General features: G+C 32.7%; 3 protein-coding genes across 3 annotated transcripts; 2 read left to right on the top strand and 1 right to left on the bottom strand.

Annotated features, from left to right (window-relative positions):
* The first annotated feature begins 1,544 nt into the window (after positions 1-1,544).
* LOC8286118 (transcription factor MYB59) lies at positions 1,545-2,956 on the top strand. The gene is made up of 3 exons (XM_015726551.3): positions 1,545-1,807; positions 1,873-2,002; positions 2,229-2,956. Exons 1-3 carry the CDS (start codon positions 1,693-1,695, stop codon positions 2,710-2,712), a joined length of 729 nt encoding a protein of 242 aa, XP_015582037.1. The 5' UTR covers positions 1,545-1,692; the 3' UTR covers positions 2,713-2,956.
* Positions 2,957-8,200: 5,244 nt separating this feature from the next.
* Positions 8,201-11,278, top strand: LOC8286117 (very-long-chain (3R)-3-hydroxyacyl-CoA dehydratase 2). Its single transcript, XM_002531073.4, has 9 exons — positions 8,201-8,347; positions 8,429-8,514; positions 8,636-8,683; positions 8,785-8,870; positions 9,087-9,140; positions 10,001-10,068; positions 10,241-10,290; positions 10,395-10,492; positions 10,972-11,278. Exons 1-9 carry the CDS (start codon positions 8,286-8,288, stop codon positions 11,071-11,073), a joined length of 654 nt encoding a protein of 217 aa, XP_002531119.1. The 5' UTR covers positions 8,201-8,285; the 3' UTR covers positions 11,074-11,278.
* Positions 11,279-12,248: 970 nt separating this feature from the next.
* On the bottom strand, positions 12,249-13,588 carry LOC8286116 (aquaporin TIP1-3). The gene is made up of 3 exons (XM_002531072.4): positions 13,351-13,588; positions 12,896-13,146; positions 12,249-12,789 (listed from the first exon to the last, which is right to left on the bottom strand). Exons 1-3 carry the CDS (start codon positions 13,481-13,483, stop codon positions 12,415-12,417), a joined length of 759 nt encoding a protein of 252 aa, XP_002531118.1. The 5' UTR covers positions 13,484-13,588; the 3' UTR covers positions 12,249-12,414.
* Between the last annotated feature and the right edge of the window lie 9,876 nt (positions 13,589-23,464).

Here is a 23,464-nt window from a genome sequence, read left to right as displayed (position 1 = left end):
TTGTTTAGTGAGATTTAAGAATTAAGAGTTGATAATTGATTTAACCTTAATCATCTGTTCATTCTATTAGTTCAGTTTCAAAACTTTTGTTTTATTAGCTTATAGTTGATCATTTATTTTTTTAATTTATTTGAACAATATTATTTTTATTAAAAATTAAAAATTAATAATAACAATAATAAAAATTTTTGTTTAAGTTAATATTATATAATTAGTTTTCAATAATTCATAATAAATTTGAAATTACATTTAACAATTAAATAATTATAATATTTAAAATCAAAATCTTTCTTCTAATGGAATTTAGAGTATTATACTCTAAATAATTATTTAATATATTAACAACAATAACAAATAAAATTATGTTAAACAATTTAATTTATCAGTTACTAGTTATCAGTTCAACTAGACATCTCTAAATAAAATCTAAACTAGATTAGCAACAAAGTAAAAAACAAATTCCGGGAATCATTTTCATTTTTTTATAATTTCCTGTTCTACCTTTGCACAATTAGTGCACCAAATAGAGGGTTGGATAATGAATAGGAGTGAATCTACTTAAGGCAGCTGAACATAAAGACAAGTGAGATATAGAAGCTGGAATAGCTGAAAACATGAGCATATTCCAAGGCAGCCAGAGATGTATTACAAAAGAACAACTTGGTGGCAGTAACAGTCGTAAGTAGTTAGATGACAATTGATAAGTTAAGATTAATAAAAATATATCTTAGAATAATATCTGATTCCACCTTCAATTTTCTTAGCAAGAGGGGGTCACTTACATGACCTCTTAATAGTTCCTTCTTATTCCCTGCTTTACAATTTTTGTCCTCTTCTTCTTCTTCTTCTTTTTCTTTTTCTTTTCCTCCTCTTTATTATGTTTATATATACATTTACCCTCTATATGTCTATGGCCTTTACTAAAGTCAAGGGACAAAACCATCATTTCTACCAATTGAATAAAAGGGGAAGCAGATCTAGTAGCTTCCATCAAGTTTATTCCTTTTTATCCAATTAAGCCGAGTTCTTCCTTAAATTACAGAATTCCTTTCCTTTTTTCTTTTTCAAAAGAAAAAGAAACCCTAATTATTTTGTGCTAATTACATCTATATAACAGAATAACAGAGATCTACTTTATGAACAATTTATAGTCTAAGAATTCAGCTAAGTGCATGCATAGCAACAGACATCTTTTATTGACAAGATAAATAGTCAGAAGATGGAACAAGATTACCATCCTTGTCGATGATTAAGTACTTAATATTATAAACCCTAAACATATAATTTAGTATCTCATATTTTAACAAAGGCAATAAGAAAGTTAAATCAACAGATCGATCTCTTACTTTGGTTATTTCCCTTCTTATAGTGGCTTACATCACAAGCATTTGGTATCTTATCACAAAATGAGCATGCGTGCACCACATGTATGGTGAAGATGCAGAATGGATGAATTTTTATAATAACAAAAGATTTGGACATAAAAAAATAAAGAAAATTTTAAAAAAAAGGTTTTTACGATAATGGGTACTTAGTGATATAAATAAGAGTAACATATGCCTAATGTCCAGGCACAACAGAGTAGGTGGAGCAAAGCTCTCTTTCTAAGAAAAAGCTGGAAGGACAGAGACCAAAGCAAGGAAAAAAAGCAAGAAAAATGAAAATGATGCAAGACGAAATCAGAAAGGGTCCATGGACAGAACAGGAAGACATTCTCCTGATCAACTTTGTGCACTTATTTGGAGATCGACGATGGGATTTTATTGCCAAAGTTTCAGGTTTGAAGGTGGCGGGAGGCACATAATAGGTATGATTATCTCGGGATGGTGGTTTTGTGAAGGAGCTACCTTTAACCACCTGGTTTTGTTGTAGGTCTGAACAGAACTGGAAAAAGTTGCAGGTTACGCTGGGTTAACTATCTCCATCCTGGACTCAAAAGGGGGAAGATGACACCCCAAGAAGAGAAACTTGTGCTGGAGCTTCATGCCAAATGGGGAAATAGGTTTGAGAAATTATCAAAACTCTTCCTGTTTATAGCTTTCTTCATAATTTACTGTATACTTTGATTTTCCCTGTCTGAATTTCCTGCCTGTAATTAGCATTCACTTAGAATTTAATAACACAATATCATGATAAAAGCAATCATTGAATTTCAATTTCTCCTTGGCGGAAGTCCTTATAGGTTTCTATAATTAATGATATATCATACATATTATGATCATGTGCAGATGGTCAAGAATTGCTCGCAAATTACCAGGGCGAACAGATAATGAGATAAAGAACTATTGGCGAACTCATATGCGAAAGAAGGCTCAAGAGAGGAAGAGGGCCATGTCGCCATCATCATCATCTTCTAACAGTTCCTCGGGATCAAATATAACTACAGTCAATTCATCATCACCTTTCCCGGAGACTGGAGAAGCAAGCTTCTATGATACAGGGGGGCCTGACTCCTCAGCTTTAGGTGGAAAAAGCAGGGAGGAAGTCCAAGGAGGTGAAAAGGGGTACTCGATGGATGAGATATGGAAAGATATTGAGAACACTATTGGACCAGTTTGTGATGGTTTCAGTAAAGAAGGCTGCAATTTTTCTTGTCCCTCAATCGTGTCTCCACCGTGGGATTATTGTCCAGAGCCGCTATGGAGGATGGATGATGAGGAGAGCAAGATGCTTCTGTCTTACGAGTACGGGACAATGTTTTTAACTGGCTAATCAGAAATTCTTTATTTATATTTCTTCAAAGACGTTAATGTTTCTCTGAGGAAGCTCTAACCTGTACAGTAATGGGTTTTCTCTAAGCTTTCTGATGTGTTATCATCTTATGCAAAAAACCTATGTTCCCGTGTTTTTGTGTGTTTTCACTTTTCAGAGAGGAAGAGAGAACCTTATCAACTCTCCTATCAGGGGATTGTACTTCTCAATGATGTATAATAGACCTTAAGTTTTTAATGTGGAATGAAGCTAGTGCTTACAAAAGAATCAAAAATCTTACAATTATACACTCAGACATACAAAATACAAGAACTAATCATAGTAAAATTGATTTCCAAATGATCAACATTTCACAAAAAATCATAGTTATATGGATATGGGGTAGCTCTAGTTGAAGCTATAATATGTTAGTAGGCATTACTTGAAACAGAGGAAAAAATAAAATTAGACAGATGAGTGACAGTGCATTAATCAGGACAATCTGTTTTGCCAAGTTCAGAATAACTAAGCATAAGGTCTGCCCTGCTGCACCAAATCAGAAGAGATTCGGCTTTCCTAGTGAGTGTCTTAATTATATGCTTTCTTCATTATCTTCAAGAAATAAGATAATAGCTTAGTGGGTAGCGCCCTGAATCCATTAAACCTCTTTAACAAGGTATTTGTTTGTTTGTTTATGCTGGATGTGCATTTCCTCATTCTTTTATCCAAATAAAAAAGTCATGCAAGAAAAAGAAAAGCATGAGAAAATGAAGTGATGCTTTCATTTCATCACATATGATTTTGACGCGCAACTTTTACCTAAATGGTCCCTCAATACCCACTAATATCAACACGGCACTAACAGGACCGTCCGTCCAATCCTTGAGGAAGAGAAGACAATAGGCAAAGGACCCAAGAGCTAAGCATTTTGCACTTCCTAAGATTAAAATAAGTTATCACAAATTCCATTGTTGTCTATGGCCCATGGCAATTATTACATGCAAAGAGAAAGAGGGTCCGAAAAGTCTTTAGGTTTTAAAAGTGCAGCAGACATTAGACATTCTGTTCCACTTAAATTGTTATCTGCCATCATCTGGGTCAAACACAACACAGTAGCAGGCTCCTTCTATTGTCTATGGTATATTCCAGTATTAAACTCAGACGGGGTTGGAATTTCAATCAGTACTTTTAGTTGAAAATTTTAGTGTCAGGGAATTATATATTATGATCAATAAATTTAATTTAATTCTATATCTATATGTATAGAAATTCAAATGGGCATGGCCGAGTAGTAAGGCAACATGTTTTGATCCTGATTTATATATAAAAGATCTTGTTTGATTTATAGTTATGGGTTTAGTGTATAGATACATCAATGATTGAAAAAAGAATTCTAATTTTTATATTAGCTGGATTCATGGGAAGCCAAATAGCGGAGCAGCTTGCTTTGAACTATGACAGGGTTACTTGCTAGATATCTATTGTATACAATGGAAGTTTAAGTGATAATTGTTTCCTCTATGTTCAAATTTCAACCAGGGAATCAAGTTCTTTGGTTACTCTTGTGCAATCCCCATTCCATCTGCTATTTTACTTCATCTTCCTACCAGCACCAAATTAAGCCACAATGATCAATATCACATTCTCATATCTGGCTGCATTCCTTCATCTACTAAAATTCCAAAATCATATCAAATTTTATAATGCCAACTTGTCTCTGAAATCCACAATACTAATCACAGGCAAACAAAATATGGAACATTGCCAAGTAATCATTGTCTTCATTGTCTATTCGAACCCTTTAAGATCCAAAATACATGATCCTATTAATGTTTCCAAATTACGAAAGGGGAGTATTTCTCCAAATTATGGGCTGATTTCACTAAAAGAACAAAAGAAGGGTATCGAGTTGAGAATGCAGTCATCGATCCACACACAGAAAATTTCCATAGAACAGTATTCAGAAACTCTACTTTGTCATGAGGTTGCCTTTCCGACGATGGATATTTGCCGTAATTTTTTGTTGTGACATTTTAATATTTTGAAAATTATATTATTAGTAATTTGTATTCAAATTCATTAACACTGTTAATAGTTTAAAAAATTAAATCTCAAATAAATTTTGATTGCTGTAAAATCGGTTTTGTCGAATAAATGATGAAATATAGAATTCTCTAATCATATCAGATTATTTAAAATTGATTAAAATTGACTAAAATAAAAAAAAAAATCTAATTATGAGATTATTTTCTCTCTTTGATTTTTTTTCTCCAAACTCTATTAAAATTGGCATAACTAGTAGTGGATAAAAACTAAGTTCGTAAGGAATGAAATCGGTGATGGAATCACAACCAATTAACACTAAATAAATAAACTACAATTATTTAATTAATGGTATTAGTAAATCTGGATGCAAATTATTAACGTTTTAGGGTACTAAAGTGTTATCAAAAAAATTAAAGAACCTCTTATGTCAAAATATTAAATCACATGCTCAAATTTTATACCTTTATTTATTTTAAATGTTATTGGCCTTTGATCTTTCTTTCTTTATTTTGCATTAGTTGTTGGTGTAGAAAGTTGGTTTTAAGGGCACAATTTGAGCAGAAAGAAGAAAACTATCTACATATCATATGCAATGAGATTGCAGCTGCTGAAATATAGCAATTCTAAAATTTTTTAGGGGTGGGGGGTTGTTTATCCCAAACTAAACATGATTAATCATTCAAACAGAACAGGATGGAAATACATCACCAAACAGAACAGAAGCTCAGGGGTCTAGGGGAATATTTACCTCATGGAACCCTAAAGGTAAGAAAATTGGGATTATTAAGCTAATTAATCTGCTGGTAACTTCCAAGCTGTGTGTAGATGTGGTTAATCTGCAGCACTCCTGCAAGAATAAACTACAAAGTGTATTAGGATCAGATGAAGCTACTCCTGTGTTAACTGTAATTAACTGCAAGAATAGCCAAGTTGTAGCCTAATAGGACCATTTCTCCAAAGAGGATTCATGAATTTGAACCCGCCTTTGCGTGCCTCTAAGCAGTCACATGATAAAACTTGATAGATTCTCTCTTATATTCTACTAGATTCCAGACCCTATCTACTGTATCTCCTTTTACAAATTTTTTGGGTATTTTCATTAGTTAGAATGAAATCGAGCTGTGATTTTCTTGGAAAAACTAATATAACTTTAATTGTTTCTTGAATATTAAAAACAAAATAAAATAAATATAATTTTAATTGTAAGTATTATAAATAAATAATTAAATAAATGTAATTTGAAATCTCTTGGTCCCTTTTTTTTTCTTGTTTTTACTAAACTTGCTACTCATTTTATTCCTTTTGAATTAGTATAAGTAAAGGAGAAAAAAGAAAAAGAAGGGAAAAACACTTGATGTGGAAAATATCCTACGCTTATTTGTCTTCTAATCCTGAACATTTTGGTTGTTTCTTCCAACACTGTATTCGGGATTCATGAGCTTTTAATTAATGGTTCTATTATGGATAATTGTGAGGCAATTAATAATCACATCATCGTTTATTATTCTTCTCTTTTTGCTGATACGAATCATTGTTCGGTTAATGTCGATAGCCTAAAAGAAGTTATTCCATCTCTAGTTACACCTGAGGAGAATGATGAGCTTATTCGCTGTCCCACTTCGAAAGAGATTCGACCAATGGTTTTTGCCCAAGACGGTGATCTTGTTGCCTAAGAGTAAGACTCCGGAGGCTAATCTTGTGGATTAATTTCCATCTATTGGACTAGGTAACTTTGCTTACAAAATTATTTCTAAGATCTTGACTGACCGCTTATCTGATGTTGCTTGTAAAATTATTTCTTCTCAGAAATTCGGTTTTGCTAAGGAAAGGAGCATTTCTGATTGCATTGTAACTACTTCAGAGTGTATACAAGAGATGTTTCAATGGTAATCTTGCAATGACATTAGAAAAGCCTTCGATTCATATGAATAACCATTCATTTAATGAAAAACCTGCGCTTGTCTCCATGGGGGCCCTTCATACAAGTTCTGACCAAACAAGTAATTGTCAGTAAAGTTTTTTATTTTTTCTTCAAATCCCATCTATTCAAGTTTGTTTTGTCTGTCTTTGGTTTTTGCTCTAATTTTGGTGAATTCATTTCAACTATTTCTGAGTCAACTAAAGTATCCATTTTGATTAATGGGAATTGTCAGAGTACTTATCACACTTTTATGGGGTTCAGTAATAAGCTTTTCGATGCTTACGAGCAATTTTTGGATCAAGTTATTAGTTGGCAGAAATCAGACATTTATGTGGGTTCTTTTATGACTCTTCATTGTGGTAATAATTTACATGACCGTGTAAGAAATGTGGATTGTTCCTTTCACTTATTTGGGAGTTTCCTTGTTTGTTGGTGCTCCTAAGAGAAAATGGTTGCTTCCAATCACATATAAAATTATCTCGAAACTTGCTGAACGGAAAGATTGTCTTCTTTCTATGGCCTAGCATGACAATCACAGTTGTTAAATGGATTTGCGCTCCTCAGCATTGGATTAAATGTAATGGTTCCACATCTAATTTTGGCAGTGGAACTGATGGAATTTTTTGAAATTGTACAGGATATGTTTTTGCTGCTAACAAGGCATGAACTCTTGGCTGGCATTCTCTATGCCAGAAATTGTCTTGATTTTTGTGGCTAGTTTCTAAATGAATAAATCGAAATATGCAATTCTTTTGATAAGGACGTATAGGCCTAACCTAACTCATAGTAGGCATCCCATTCCCATGTCCTTAAGAATGAAGGATTTAAAGCAACTAATTACCTTCTGCCTAATTTTATAAACCTCATGGAAGCACGAAGCTTTGCCTTACCCCAACCTATGTGTAGTTCATCATCTTAATTACATACACATTTATAATTCAATGCCTAACTACTACCTAATTAATTCAATTTAGAGAGACTATAAAATTAGATAATGATATTTCTACAGCTCAAAAACACTAATCAAAGAAACAACGTTAATTAATTTGACTACTTCAAAAAAGATTATAAAATGGCTAAATGACCATAGTTAAGAAAATTAAAATATATCAATTTTGAATTGAGAATAAGATTTTCATTCTATACATGTTAGATCATTAATTAGTAACTGCATCCAATTTATTTTGTTGAGTTATAAAGTTTATGTTTAATTTTTACATTAAGAAATATTAATTACAAATGTTATAAAAGAATATTTTGTTTTTATTTTATTATTGTTATGATTTGACTTTTGATACATTTTTAAATTAGTAAAAAATTTGAAATGAAAATGGATAAAAGCTGCAAATTTTTAAAGTATAAAACTGAAATGTAAAACAAAAATTAAATTTTAAACCTTGACTATTGGGCTAGTTTTTAAAAATTACTTTGATTATAAAAGAAAAAATAACTTTTAGTACTTGGTTGTAAAAAAAATAACATTTTTGATTCAATTGGTATGATTATTAACAGCGAGAGAAAAGCTGTCTAGTGAAGCAAATTTTGGTCCACAGAAGAAGGGCCATAACTTTAAAAGCGCGAAGAGTTCTAATTTTGATGCCAGAATCACACAACACAACAACCAGCCATGAAGTTGTCATTACCAAAACTCTATCTCTTCTCTTACAATTCCCTTCAAGCTTTTGGATGGTAAGTTCCTGTATCACTCTCTTCCTTTTCCCTTTCTTTCCCTCCATAATTTCGTCCTCTGTTATTCCTTTTACTTCGCAGGTCAGTTGCTCTGTTTAAAATCCTGAGTACCCTTATTTCAACAAACTCAGTCAATACAGCTTATGCTTCTGCTGGAGAGCTTATCTGTCAGTCTTTTCTTTGACTTTGGTCCTGTTTCTTTATTGGGTGCTTCTTTGATTGAACTTGTTCTGTAATGATCAAAATGCAATATTCAATTGTTTTGTTACCCGTTTGTTTCTTTTCAAGGTCTGTTGCAAATTCTTGCATTCTTGGAAGTGATACATGGAGCTCTGGGTAAGTTTCTTTAAGGTTTTATAAATTCATTTTCGTTCTTGATTAGAAAGGACTGATTCTAATTTTAAATTATATTTTTTTTTTACTTGTTGAAATATAAGGTCTTGTTCCAAGCGGAGTGTTGTTCCCTTTTATGCAATGGGGAGGAAGAACCCATTTTGTATTCATTGTTCGTAACCTCATTGAGGTTTATATCTTCTTCTTTCCTTTCCTTGCCTTTCATTTATGCAATTAGACAAATTGACATTATTTCTATGGGTAGTGAAATTAAATCGAAATAAACAAGCAATGCTGTTACTGTATCTTAGGCTTTCTGGTACGACTAACGGTGCTACATTAACTGTGTGCACACGGAATGCTTTATAAGCTTTTGTTCATGTAATGATTCCCTAACTTCTTGTAGGTCCAGGAATTGCCATCAGTTTTTATAACATTTTTTGTGTGGAGCCTATCTGAGGTCAGTTAATCAACCCTTGTATTTTCTTTCAGGTTTGGGAATTTAATTGCTACATAGATTGTCTGCAGACAGCTTGAAAATTTTGATTGTGAAAATACTGCGTTTCTTATGAGCTATAGCAAGTCTTATATTTAAGATAATGTGCTACCGCTCAACTACTTTCTACAAACATATTTACATAGATTCTGTTTGGAATTCAAGTCTTTTAGTTCTATGCAAGCATGGAAATAGGAAAAGCGATTGCCTGCTTACAATATATGCTATATATGTGCTTATAATTAAATTTCTTGTTGTGTGGCAATATGATGTTAGCTGTCCATGACCAAAAGACTGCCAGTAGATAGGAAAATATGCAGTCTAAACAGTATTAGTTTGAGCCGTGAACATGCCAAAACAATACAGATTTTGAGAATTATTAGGTATGCTTCAAGTTGTTTCTGACACAATTTAATTGCGATGGACCTAACACTGATTTTGTTGTTGCTGGAGGTAATCGCTATTACAATACAGAACCCGCAATTCAAGTTTATAGGTTTTCAAAAAAATGGAATGACCATCATTGTTTTGTATGATTTAGTATGCCATTTTCTGATGTCTTTACCTGGTACTACTCATGATTTCATTGATCTAATCAACATAATTGCACTCAGAAAACTAAATGCCATTCCTGGCTTGATTCGTTTCTCTTTTTACTGTTATATTGCTCCTTTCTTTATGTTTCTTATTCTTCCAAACTCGACTTTTCAGTTGTTAGAATATGGAGTATCTGTCTTTTCTCCTTGCATTTATTTCCCATTCTTTGCTTACACCTTTGAAATGAAGTCCAAAAAATGATATAGGCATACTAATTTAAAATGCAGGTAATTAGATATCCACATTATGCTTTGAACATCCTTGGAAATTGTCCATCTTGGATCAATTACCTCAGGTTTGATATAATTGTTCATCTCTCTCTTTATATGTTTTCGATTTTATTTGGTAAATCTCTATCATTCACAAAGGGAACTTGCTCAAGTGTGAGGCGACACGTGTAAAATACCAGAATCAATATAACACAAACTGAATTCTTTAGAAGATTCTTTAACTTTTTCCTTCTCCAGGTATACGGCATTCATTGTTCTATATCCTATAGGAATTGCTCCTGGTGAAAGTGAGTGCAAAATTTATTAGTATCTATACACCACTAGCACCTCCATTTTCTCATTTGTGTTTCTTTCTTTGCAAGTTTTGTATTGATTAGTCCCCATTCTGCAGTGTGGCTCATATACCAAGCCCTTCCATTTGTTAAGAAGACGAGCCTTTTTGCTAATTTCTTCGCTGCTCTCCCATTGAATTATCACGACTTTCTCAGAGTACGTCTAGCTTCTTCTAGATTTTCTTGGTTGCTTATCATTTTCCATCCTAACCGTGCTAGGGCAGGCAGTTGATCCAATACTTATAATTGGGAATGAGATTTATTTAGCTGACATAAAGTCACTACATAAGTCTAAAAGTGCCAATTCTAAAGGAAGGAGAGAGGCTCAGTGTGTGTTTGGGTGAAACTGGAAGAGGGAGTGGGATGGATTGTTAATTGGTAATCACGCTGCCTTCAAAGGGATGAAGCATAAACTATCTATAATTGTTTTCATTTTTTATCTGGTCATTAGTAGAATTGAACCCTTAAAGAAAACACCATTGACAGGGATGAGGTAGGGTGGATGGTTCATCTGGATAAGCAACATCTGGTTTTTTGTATTAATATGTGATAACAAGTTTTTCTTCTACTGAATCCTTCTATAAAAATGTATTGATCTTTTCCTAATTTTCATGATATTGGAATTCTTTGGATCAGGTTGGGCTTGTATGCTACCCCTTTCTCTGGTTCAATCTATACCTGCATTTGTTAAAGCAACGGCGGTTAAAATTGGGTAAGCACCATAAGAAGAAGAATTGAATATTAGAGTTCTTTCAGCATAAATATTCAGGAATGTTTCAACAACATGAATATCAAGTACAGAACTCCAGAATCGTTGATTGGGAGTTTATGAAATAACTGATATTCTTCCATCTTCAAATAAATGTATTTTTCCTCTTATTTTTCTTATTAGTTGGACCATGTATATACTTTTTCTAATATCATGAGATTTAGATACCAGTAATCATTTTGTATTTTTATGCAAATGTAGCTTTAAGTTTGTCTTCAGCAATAGAAGTGGTGTAGAATTGCAGACTTATGAACTTGCAATTTACTTGGACTACAACCTAATGAATATTCAGAATAGAATAGAAAGGGAGGCAGGAAACATGTTAGGATTTGTTAACATATCGGATGAATAAAACTCACCCCTTTGGGTCTTTTATATGTTGCTTCTGGTGTTTGGTAATGAAATTGTAGTTTGGAAATCTGGCTCTGCTTAGCTTAATAGGAAACGGTGTCAGAATTTTGATCCAGGTTGCACAGTCGCATCAAATGTATAGTGGAGTGAGCATTCATTTATATCAGAGAACCACTTCATTTAATCTGATAAAATTTGGTTCTTCTTGTCTTAGATTATTTAGGCACCAGCCAACTCCCAATTTGTGGTCATACAGTTTACAGCTTATGCATCAATGGTGCCACTTTATTTATTTTATATTTATTTTGTTTTTGAAAATATGCCACATTAATTATTTTCTTATATGTTTTTCCTGGTGTGGTTACTTTTCAGTTGCTTTTGGTTATTTTTTTTTGTTATTCTGAGTTGTTTTTTGGTTATTTTATCCAAAAACAACTAAAACTGTAATTTAACAAAAAAAATCAAAAATTCGTATTTTTGATATCTTAACAAAATAAAAATATAAATAAATACCGTAAATTTAATAAAAAAATATGGATATTTTTTTATATTTTTCCTATAATAAACTAAGTTTGAGATTGAAGTTATTTAATTCAAAGTGGTTGAAACTTTTTAGTGCCGTTCTTTTTTATTTAAGATTATCTTGTTTATTCTTTCAAAAGGAAATATTATCTAGTTTATAACATATATGAAATTTGGAACTTTCAAGTGCTTCTAGGTATGACCTGATTGATTGAGAATATGCTTCCAGCATAAATGATGTCAGTAACAACAAAATAAACTACTCAAATGATTGAAGAGAAAGAAGACAAATTTCACAGGAATCAGCAATTAACAAGGAACATTAACCAGATACAAACAACACCAATACAACAATTGAAACCAAATGGACCCACCAACCCAACTTTTCGACCTTCTTTCACTCATAAACAAAGAGAAAAAAATCACTTGAATATTTCTTAAAAATCTGCAGATGGAAGTTGTTCATGTGTGCTTGGGCTAATGAAGAAGGTCTCATAGACAATGGCGGCAATACCGGCACCGACAAATGGACCAAGCCAGTAGACCCAGTGATTGTCCCATGTCCAGCTAACTACTGCTGGTCCAAAGGAAACTGCTGGGTTCATGGATGCACCATCAAAGGCACCACCAGCCAAGATGTTGGCACCTACAATGAAACCAATTGCAAGAGGTGCAATGATACCGATGTTACCCTTCTTTGGGTCTACGGCTGTCGCATACACAGTGTAGACCAAACCAAAGGTCATCACAATCTCGAAAACAACTGCATTCCAGGCACCAACACCAGATGATAGGGCAAAGGCAGATGTTTCCTGAGCACGTAAAAACAAAGAACACTTCTTTAGCTTACTGAAACATTAAAATTGATACTTCTTTTTATCACCGAAACATGTCAAATATATTCAAGTAAGTGCTTACCAATCCACCGGTGGAGAACTTAAGAAGCAAGCAAGCAACGACGGATCCGAGCAACTGGGCAATCCAGTAAAGAATACTTCTGATGAATGTAATGTGGCCCCCAACAAAGGCACCGAAAGTAACAGCAGGATTTACATGCCCGCCAGAAATGTTGGCACCTACTGAAACAGCCACGAATAGAGCAAATCCGTGTGCCAGTGAGGCTGCTACTAGACCGGCCGGTGTTGTTGCACCGTCGCTGGTCAGCTTGTCTGGCAAAAACATCCATCATTCCGTTATTATCACAATTCTCAGTCTAGTATTGTAGTAAGAAGGGAAGGAATAAGATACACTATTACCACATTTCATCATAAAAATATTATTAGATATTATTGTAACAAGAAAATATATTTTGCATGTGAATTATCCAAAACAAAAATGAGGAAAATAAAAGTATTTGAAAGGCGGGTTCTTACTAAATGCCATGCCGGAACCTTCACCGGCGAAAACGAAAATAAGCATAGAGATGAACTCAGCAAGAGCTGCCTTCAAGGCATCAGGCTGGCCAGCCTCAGCGGGAGAACCAAATGCAATGCTAGTGATTGCCATCTTTCAAAATCCAAAATTCAATTTTAGCTTTGAACTCTTAATACTTTCAAAGCCAAAATCTGAGTCTCTGTTACCTTTGTTTCTCTTGTTTCTAAAGCTTGCTGAGGGTTATATATAAGAGAGTCTAATGCAATGGAATGCAACAACAGGTAACCTGAGGAGCCGGTTACCATCTAGTTTATACCTGAATTTCAACGAGGAAAAAGAAAAAAGAAAATGTCCTTGTCCTGTAGGAAAAATGTATCCTCCCTCCTTTCCTCCCGCTATGCCACGTGTATGGCTGATGTGAAATAGACGGGCCAATCAGAGGGTGGAGAAATTCTTATCAACCATCAACCGACCAATTATGGTGGTAAAGTGGGCCCTTTAATCATTGTCAAACGTCAAAGTGTTTTTGCTTTACCGACTAGGAGATTTGTTTATGATTATGGAGCTGTGATGATGTGGACATATTGATGGTTAATTGGTTAGGGATGGCTTGGCTTCATTTTTTGGCAATAATCGAGTTTAATTATGAAAAATTCTTCCCTTTTCTTATATTTTATTTATACATCAAATAGATAAATTATTAATAAATATATATTAATATTAAATAAAAAATTATATTTTAATCATTTAATATTAAAATATACGACACTCGTACATATTTTTTTTATTAATTATATTATATATATTAAATCTAATTAAAAATTACTTTTTAATTACTTGGTATAAATTTTAAAATTAATTTATGCTAATAACATTAAAAGTTGGTCTTATAATATTTATGTGGTTTAGTGGAGATCACGAAACCACATAAATTATTCTCCTGATAAACACTCCATAGGTAATTTACTAAGAAAATTTGATAAAAATATAATTACATAAGTAAAAGATTAAAATAAGAAGAAAATTGAAAAATATCGTAAATTAAAAGAATAGTTCAGACAATACCAGAAATTAAAAAGAAGAAATTAAAGGTGTATTCAGCCTAAATAATAGGGGCCGCTAGTAAATATAGAGAAATTGGAACGTCATAAATTACTAAATGTTTTGTTGGGAAATTAATAATAAAGTAAATGTTTTTTCTCATTTTATTACACCAAGTTGTAGAACTATAATGCAGAAATTACCAGACATGAAGTCAACTAAATGAAATTCAGATAAAAACAGACAAGAAGAGGAACAAAAACAACTCACGCACTCCTGCATAATTGCTTTGATTAGACATTCTTAGACAGTATATAGCAAGCTAACCAAATGGAATATTCATATAACTAAACTCTAATTACATAGCCTAATCCAGTTTATTAATCAGATTGGATCCGGAAAGAAAGCTCAAATGAGTTGTTAAGATCAGTAGAAAATTAAGTAGGTAATGTGGGGAAATGGTGGACTGGAGCATTTTGATTATAATATATATGAAAGGAATACCAATTATAGGACCGACCATGTTCACTAAGCATTGTTTAATATAAAATAAATCACAATCATAAGTCATTTAACATTAATCCAAAGTGTTTTTTTTTTTTTTTTTTTTTTTCATAATCTTGATTTTGATAAGTTATCATCTTGTCTTGGAATATATATATAAAGAATATCTGACATCTGCTCCTCTCCCTCTCAACTTTCAATTTTCTAATGTTATCTGCTTGTGTTAGTTAAATCATGGACGGCCAAGTGGAGTGCCAAAAAATACATTTTATTTTTCTCGCTTTTTAGACCCTGTTTGTTGTTTATATCTTGGAAGGAGAATATGGGATTTTTCTACGAGTTCAAATCATTTGGTGCCTTAGATCTATACCCAATTTTGGAAATGGATTTTGATCCGAGTTTCTTTGACAGCTAGGATCAATTCTTTCTAATTTTGTATTTCTTCTTTTTATAGATAAATACATAGCTAGACCAATAAAAAAATATTTGAACTTAAATCTGTTTAAATCTACTTAAAAAAATTTCTTTTACCATTTGTATTCATTTTAAAATTGATCTGTATACTATTTGAATCTGCTTAAATCTGTTCCTTTTTATATTTATTAATATTAAAAAAATAAAACATCTTTAAGTTTTTAAATTCATCAATATTTATTAAAAATTTCACTAAAATAACTCGTTTTATTAAATAATAAATTTGTCAACATATAAAATAAGAGTAATTAAATAACATTTAATTTAAATCTTTTAACTAATTAAATCAACAAATGAATACTTTTTCTATCCTGAAGTACTTTATGCGACCTAATGTCTTTCTCTCTTTTTAGAATCAACATCTTTCTATCTTCAAGGGATCTTCTATTTAACCATCGTCCTTCTTTTTCTCTTTTTTTTTTAGAATTCTTATAGCAGGTTGGTCTAGGTAATTGCTATAATTCCTCAGAATTCGTATATGTATTTTTTCCTCATACTTTCCATTAGTCAAAAATTTTAAAAGTTGGCTTTTCTTTCATCTTTCTAATAGCAATCTATATAATCAAATAAGGGATTTTGAATATTTCTATCTTGCATAAAATGAGATAAAATTTCAATTTTTCAAATCTTTAAAATTTAGAATAGCACCAAAAATTCTAAATTCTTTGAACCGTTTCAAACCATGGCTATACTAAAAGAATGTTTGGCTGACTGATCAATATAACTGTTTGGTAAAAATTTATTAGCAGTTATTGTTATTATGTTAAATGAGTATTGAAGGTATAATTTATTTTTAGATATATTTTATTTTGTTATACTATTTTCATTGATACAAACTAATAAAAATAATTTATAATAATCAATATATTATAATTAATTTTATTTAGCTCAATTATATTTATTATTAATATATTTATAAAAATTATTTTAAAAATAAAACTAAAGATTCCACTAATAAAAATTTATAATAATTATATATATCATAATTTTTTAACTATTAAAATAACAATTATTTATTATAAAATATAAAAATTAATTATATAAAATCAACTTAAATAAGCTATTATTAATAAGTTTTAATAAAGATAATATAAATAAATCTATAAATCAAATTTTTTTATTATTTCTTTTCAGTAATTTATTTATTATTTATTATTATAATTTTATAATATTTAATAATTTCTACCTAAAAATACCTTGAAACATAAAAGAAAAACTCTATTTAAATAAAAAGGTACTGAAACTATTGAAATTTGTCTTAAACTGCATTAACTTTTTTTCTCCTCTCTATGCTTCTATATTTCAATTTTATTTTTTATTTTTTACTTTATATTACTAAGATTTAATTAATAAGGAATAACTTATTATATTTGTTCATGTATTTTTATTTTATCTATGAAATTAGAGTTTAAGTATGATTTTTTTAATTTCCTTTTTGTCACGACCCCACCCGAGGGCCCGTGACCGGCACTAGGGAATGGGTAGGCTTAAGGCCACCGAATCCCGTAGTAAGCCTGACAGTCATTAACTCAATCAAATCTCATCTCAAATTAATATTGTTAAAGCCACAAATTATCTTAACATTAAATGTTACACAATTGAATCGGTCTGCCGGAACAATTAGGCGAGACCCGAAACTCATAAAATTTACAACTGATATATCTACTATTACTACTGCGGAGAATCTAAGATTTTTACAGTTTGACATACCAAATCAAACACCACCCGATGATGAAGAAGTCGGGTTACTGCGTAAGAGTCGCGGGAAGACTAACAGTCACGAATCGAAGCGAGAGTGAGTTAAAATCAAATAATCAAGGGACTATTGCATTCTTCTCAGAAAACATAGATTATTCATCAAACCATGCACGTGCATACAACCTATATTATAATCATACCCTATTGCTTACTTCACAGAAAATATTAATCATTCGAATCAATATATCAACCATGGACGTAAATACAACCTATATTATAATAATACCATAATAAATAAATAAATGAATAAATAAAAATATATTTTTACTTTTACGGGACGAGTGGCTCAGTAGAACCCTAACCCCAAATTCTAGTAGCCATTTTGGCTCTCTTAATCCAATAAGACTGGCGCCCAGAGAGCAATGCTCGACCAGGGACCTTACCTCCAGTCTGGTCACTTAAGTATCCAAATAAGCCGGTGCCCAGAGAGCAATGCTCGACCAGGGTCCTTAACTCCAGTCCGGTCACTTAATATTCAAATAAGTCGGCGCCCAGAGAGCGAAGCTCGACCAAGGTCCTTTACTCCCAGATCTCACTTAATATTCAAATAAGTCGGCGCCCAGAGAGCGAAGCTCGACCAAGGTCCTTTACTCCGGCATCTCACTCAAATCAGCCCAGAGAGCCATGCTCGACGAGGGCGAACTCATAAAAAAATCTTATTACCCGTCCATGATCATTACCGGTGCGCACGCGGTCCTGATGTAACCCATCAGGCGGCATGTTCTACAAGCCACATTTCCCAAATCGCAATCACCACATTTAATAAACATTATTGTCTAAAGAAGTCATTCAACCATATCAAAATAACAATTAACAATTTAGAGTAAGACATCATGCAACTCATGTGGAAAACTGATAATATTTGGTATTATTATAACATTACTATAATAATACTTATATTATCTTCAATAATTAATAATCTAGTGAAATTATTTACGTTGCGACACTAATAACCATATTAAGCATAGACTTTCAAAATAGCATATTAAATTCAGACTTAGCAATAGTGCAATGATTAAATGACTTTAACTCACAGAATTGGGCGACCTCCTAGCTCTACTCCGGTGCCTCGGTTGGAGCGAGCCGAACAAACGGACAATCTAGTCACGGAAAATAATTTATCAAAACGCTGAAACAATCGATCATTAATCCTAGGTTTAGACTCATAGGACTGACTGTCTAAGAATCTCGACTCGGGAGAATTCTACTGAAAATCCGGCAAAACCTCCCCTACAACACGGACATTACCCCCCGTCAAAACGGGTCCAGGACCTGCCAGAAAAACACTACAATTACTTAACAATTCAAACAACGGGAGTCGGGTCCCCAAACTTCACTATTTCCCGACTCCGCCACACAACACAAAATACGAGGCAGGCAAACTGACCGACAATTATTTTTGACTCACATTATCATCCAATACTCAACATAAACCAATAGACACAAATTAAATCAAAGAATTTCCAAGATCAACGGGCCAGAGAAAATTACCGAGACGCTCGATCGCTCGGTCGACTCGCCTCCGGCCGCCGGAGTCCGATCGACGATCCGAACACACCATCGGACTCACAACGACGCGCTGATGACGATCCCCGCTTCCGATTTCCCGATCTAATACCCGATCATCCAAAGATATTCGGACGATCTCGGCCATTGATTCACAAACGTAGCCCGATCGCCATGAAACCGGTGCCAATGCGAAGCTTGAGCTGAGGAGAGTCGGGACACGTCCTCCGATCATCCATAGCTCACCGGAGCTCACCGAAAAAATCCAAAAACCTCAACTGCTCCCTACTTTCTTTGTCCATCAGATCTTCCGTCTCCGGCCACCACAGGCGTTGCTGCTGCTGCCAAAAGAAAGCTCTCTTCGAGGGGAGCCGATCGCCACCAAGATCGGTAGGAAGGCCGGAACGAAAGCCGCCACTCGTCGCGATCTGGCCGCCGCTTTCTTCGCAGATCGATGCCCGCCCTCCTCCTTCTTCTTCTTCCTCTCTCTCGCCGCTTCTCTCTCCCTTTTCTTCTTCCCCAATTTTCTTTCCCTTCAATATCGACATTAGGCCCCCGAACTTATCCTTATTACAATTGGATCCTTCAACTTTCTTAATTACTTACAATTCCATCCAGCAAAATTCCAATTTAACCCCTAAACTTTCCTTTAGCCTTTCAATTAAGCCCTTAACTAATTAATTTGGGCCAAATCCGAATTATTGAAAATACACAATTACAAAAATATCCCTGTTCGACATATTTATTTACAAAAATACCAAACTCACAAATTTCCATTAAAACCCCATAAAAATAAAATTATACTCTCAATCCTTATTCCAAAAATAATTCTCCAATTTAGTCCTAACACAAAATTAATTTAAATAATAAATTTCCAACTTAAAATTTAATACCATTAATCAATTAAAATACCAATTTTCTCAAAATTCTTTTATAAAAACATCCCATACAATTTCTATCATAATTCTTCAATATATAATTTTATTTATATATATATACATTTGGAAAAATTTTGAATAACCAAATAAAAATATAATTTATTCCTCAAATAATTTATTTAATTAACTCCTTAAAAATTAAACTAATTGGATATGGAAAATAACTCATTTGTTTGTCTAACATTAACATTCAAAATTTGTATTTAAATCATTCCAATTAAACCGAATAAAAATAAAGCTAAAATTAACTTAAATAAAAACTCATTATTAAATATATAAAAATTTCGGGTGTTACACTTTTACAGTTCATGGATTCTGACATTATTTATTTTAGTTTTCAATATTCAAGTCAATAATTTATAAATTGGATAAATAGAACTGAATTGGCCAAAACAGACTGGAATCGGCTCAGAATCAAAATACTGATTTAATATTAATTTTTTCTTAGCTGGAACCGAACTATCCGCTCCATTTTCAATTCGTAAAATAAAATATTATTTTAATTGATTTTTTTTTTACTTTTAAAAGTTAGTCGGAACCAATTGAATTGGAAACTGTGAACCGTACACCATGCAGCTCCATTACCACAACGTCTACTTTTGTATATATTAGAATAGTATTATATTTATATTTAATATGCAAACTAATATCAATACAAAAGATTTAATGTATATTCTCTTAATTATGTAGTTTTATATTAGAAATTATAATGATTTAAATAAAAATTGACTAATATAATTATTATAAAAAATATAATAAATATATCTATAAAATGAAAATATAAATTTGATTTATAAATAAAATATATATAATTTATCAATAAAATATTTAATTAAATTTCGTGTGAAATAGGGATATTAAACTAATTGTAATCCTCGTGATTAATGAGTTGTAGCTTTTTCCGGGAAATTGAATTGGTGGGCCTAGAGCTTTAGAAGAGCCTTGTCCAGTACCCCGGAACTGCCTACCAAGCTGGCCTAGGAGTTTATGGAAAGTGGTTTTAGTATTTCAGGCAAAGAAATCTCACATAATGGGTTTCTTTAGTTGCATGACCTATAAATCCTCAACTATGGGCCGATAGAGTTTGAGAAAGGATGCAGATGGTAAAACCAATATCCTGCCATGTATGAATTGATATATTTAAATATATTTATTTTTGTCCTTTTTTTTAGTACGGATGGCCCAATAGAACTTAAATTATATAAATGGAACAATCATTTTATCCCGGCAATTGATTCGGAGTAACATGGACAATTGTTATAGATATTTTGAGCCATTACATTTATTAAATTTAATTACAATTGTTGAATAAAAACTTACTAATAAGATAATTTGAGCCATTAGATGTTTTTAAAGTACATAAATCTCAAATACAAATATCACATATTTGAACCTCTCGCTAAAAAAGATAAATAAATTAATATTAATGAGTCTATTAAATACTTATATATTTTTTTCTAATTTATAAAAAATTTATGAGTTTTGGTAAATATATGATTTACTTATATGTGTATTGTTTGATGTTTATCACATTAATTTATAATTTATTATACTAATATTGGCGTTGTTTCGTATTATAAAGTTCCAAGGACTAGCATCATTTCTCGTTTTAACTTTATGGAACTTGGAGTCGCGTTGAGTATATGGATAGTGCTTTTAGTTGTATAAACTATATTTTTTTATGAAACTTTTAGTCGTATGGATTCTATATTTTCTTATTAATAACTTATTAAAAATATAGGTTGAGCATGAAAAATAGGCCGATCATGAGAGAATAGGCCGACCATGAAATAATAGGTTGATTAGACAAGAGTAGACCGAGCATGATAGAGTAGGCCGAGCAGACAAGACCAAACATTGCATGCCGAGTTGTAATAAATAAAAAACGCGGGGTTGACTAAGTTCAAATTCAAGTACGACAAGAAGTCTTGAAGACTAACTCATAGTCGGACTCTGATTAGAAATCCGACTGACCTAGGATTCTGTTATATGACCAAGAAGACTAATCCTAATAGGATTGGGAGACTTTATTTTTACAAAATCCTACTTCTTGTAGGAGTAGAAGACCTTCAATCTTTATATAAAGGACTGTGACACAACATGTCAGGTACATCCATTATTCTACAATTACTATATACTTTACAAATCAAAACTATTACTAACTTAGCCATCAGAGTGAGTGGCTGGACACTAACCATTATTTCAGGTATATCGAAGCTTGGGTCAAACTTGAAGACCTTTTTGATAGCTTATCTTTCTTGACCAAGTTATCAAATGGCGCCGTCTGCGGGAAAAAGAATTGGAAGTCTTTTTCTGCAAAATAAATCACAAGCTAATAATGACGAGTAAGGACACTCATATTCTTCACTTATAAGTTCATCCAACATTAAGAAGTAAGTACTACGCTTATCTCACTTATTTATCTTTGGCAATTAGCTCCAATAAAAATCATAATATGATACGATAAAAGGATCAAAACAAGAAAGATGAACATGTGGACACACGAGGCAACAGTCCAAAAAAGAAAAGCGAGGATCTGAAGATGATAATAACAACAAAAGAATGTTAAGAGCTGATCTCCAAAGCTCATGAGAGCTCACTAAAGCATATAAAAAGTACCGATCTTCAAAGTTCATGAGAGAGCACCAAAGCACATAATAAAATGCTGATCTTCAAAGCTCACAAGAGCGCGCCAAAGCATATAAAAAAGTGTCAATCTCCAAAACTCATGAGAAAGCATCAAAGAACATAAGAAAGTGTCGATCTTTAAAGCTCATGAGAGAGCACCAAAGCACATAAAAATCTACCGATCTCCAAAGCACATAACAAAGTATCGATATTTAAAATTCATGAGAGAGCACAAAAGCACATAACAAAGTGTTGATTCTAAAGCTCATGAAAGAGCACCATAGCACATAAACAAAATATCGATCTTTGAAGTTCATAAGAGAGTACCAAAGTACATAATAAAGTGTCGATCTTCAAAGCTCGTGAGAGAGCATCAAAGCACGTAAAAAAAGTGGTGATGTCCAAAGCTCATGAGAGAGCACCAAAGCATATAAAATAATATCAATCTTTAAAGCTCATGAGAGGGCACCAAAGCACATAACAAAGTGCAGATCTCCAGAGCTCGTGAGAAAGCACCAAAGCACATATAAAAAAGTGTCAATCTCCAAAGCTCATGAGAGAGCATCAAAGCACATAACAAAGTGTTGATCTCCAAAGCTCATTAGAGAGCACCAAAGCACATAACAAAGTGTCAATCTCCAAAGCTAATGAGAGACCACCAAAGCACATAACAAAAAGTCGATCTTCAAAGCTCATGAGAGAGCGCTAAAGCATAAAACAAACTGCTGATCTTCAAAGCTCGTGAGAGAGCACCAAAGCACATAACAAAGTATCGATCTTCAAAGCTCGTGAGCGAGCACCAAAGCACATAACAAACTTATTGGAGAACAACAATACATGAGCTCAAAGGAGAATAAAAGCTAATGAGCTCATTGAAGTATAGAAGTACACAAACTCATTAGAGAGCAACAATACATGAGATCAAAGAAGAGTAAAAGAATGAGCTTATTGGAGAGTAGAAGTATAAGAGCTCATTGGAGAGCAACAATATATGAGCTCAAAGGAGAGCATCTCGATAAACAACATTTTTTCGAGCTTGCTAACCAATCTCCGGAATATCCAGATCATTCAAGAAGTTATCAATTACCGAGCATAAATACTCTCTCACTAAAGGATGGGGCTAATGATAACTAACCAAAATATAGGTCGAGCATGAAGAATAGGTCGACCATGAGAGAATAGACCGACCATGAAAGAATAGGCCGAGCAAACAAGAGTAGAATTGCATGTCGAATTGTCAGAACTAAGAAACACAGGGTTGACT

Source organism: Ricinus communis, chromosome 8 (assembly GCF_019578655.1).
Source record: "Ricinus communis isolate WT05 ecotype wild-type chromosome 8, ASM1957865v1, whole genome shotgun sequence".
NCBI lineage: Eukaryota > Viridiplantae > Streptophyta > Magnoliopsida > Malpighiales > Euphorbiaceae > Ricinus > Ricinus communis.
The sequence above is the reverse complement of the archived record's forward strand: the minus strand, read 5'-3'. Positions and strand labels throughout refer to the sequence as shown.

Coding starts and splice junctions, on each gene's coding strand:
- LOC8286118 (XM_015726551.3), top strand. CDS start 1,693: ATGGACAGAACAGGAAGACATTCTCCTGATCAACTTTGTGCACTTATT. Junction 1,808..1,872: donor TGGCGGGAGGCACATAATAG/GTATGATTATCT, acceptor GTTTTGTTGTAG/GTCTGAACAGAACTGGAAAA. Junction 2,003..2,228: donor CATGCCAAATGGGGAAATAG/GTTTGAGAAATT, acceptor GATCATGTGCAG/ATGGTCAAGAATTGCTCGCA.
- LOC8286117 (XM_002531073.4), top strand. CDS start 8,286: ATGAAGTTGTCATTACCAAAACTCTATCTCTTCTCTTACAATTCCCTT. Junction 8,348..8,428: donor TCCCTTCAAGCTTTTGGATG/GTAAGTTCCTGT, acceptor TTTACTTCGCAG/GTCAGTTGCTCTGTTTAAAA. Junction 8,515..8,635: donor TTCTGCTGGAGAGCTTATCT/GTCAGTCTTTTC, acceptor TTTCTTTTCAAG/GTCTGTTGCAAATTCTTGCA.
- LOC8286116 (XM_002531072.4), bottom strand. CDS start 13,483: ATGGCAATCACTAGCATTGCATTTGGTTCTCCCGCTGAGGCTGGCCAG. Junction 13,147..13,350: donor AGGTTCCGGCATGGCATTTA/GTAAGAACCCGC, acceptor TGTTTTTGCCAG/ACAAGCTGACCAGCGACGGT. Junction 12,790..12,895: donor AGTTCTCCACCGGTGGATTG/GTAAGCACTTAC, acceptor TTACGTGCTCAG/GAAACATCTGCCTTTGCCCT.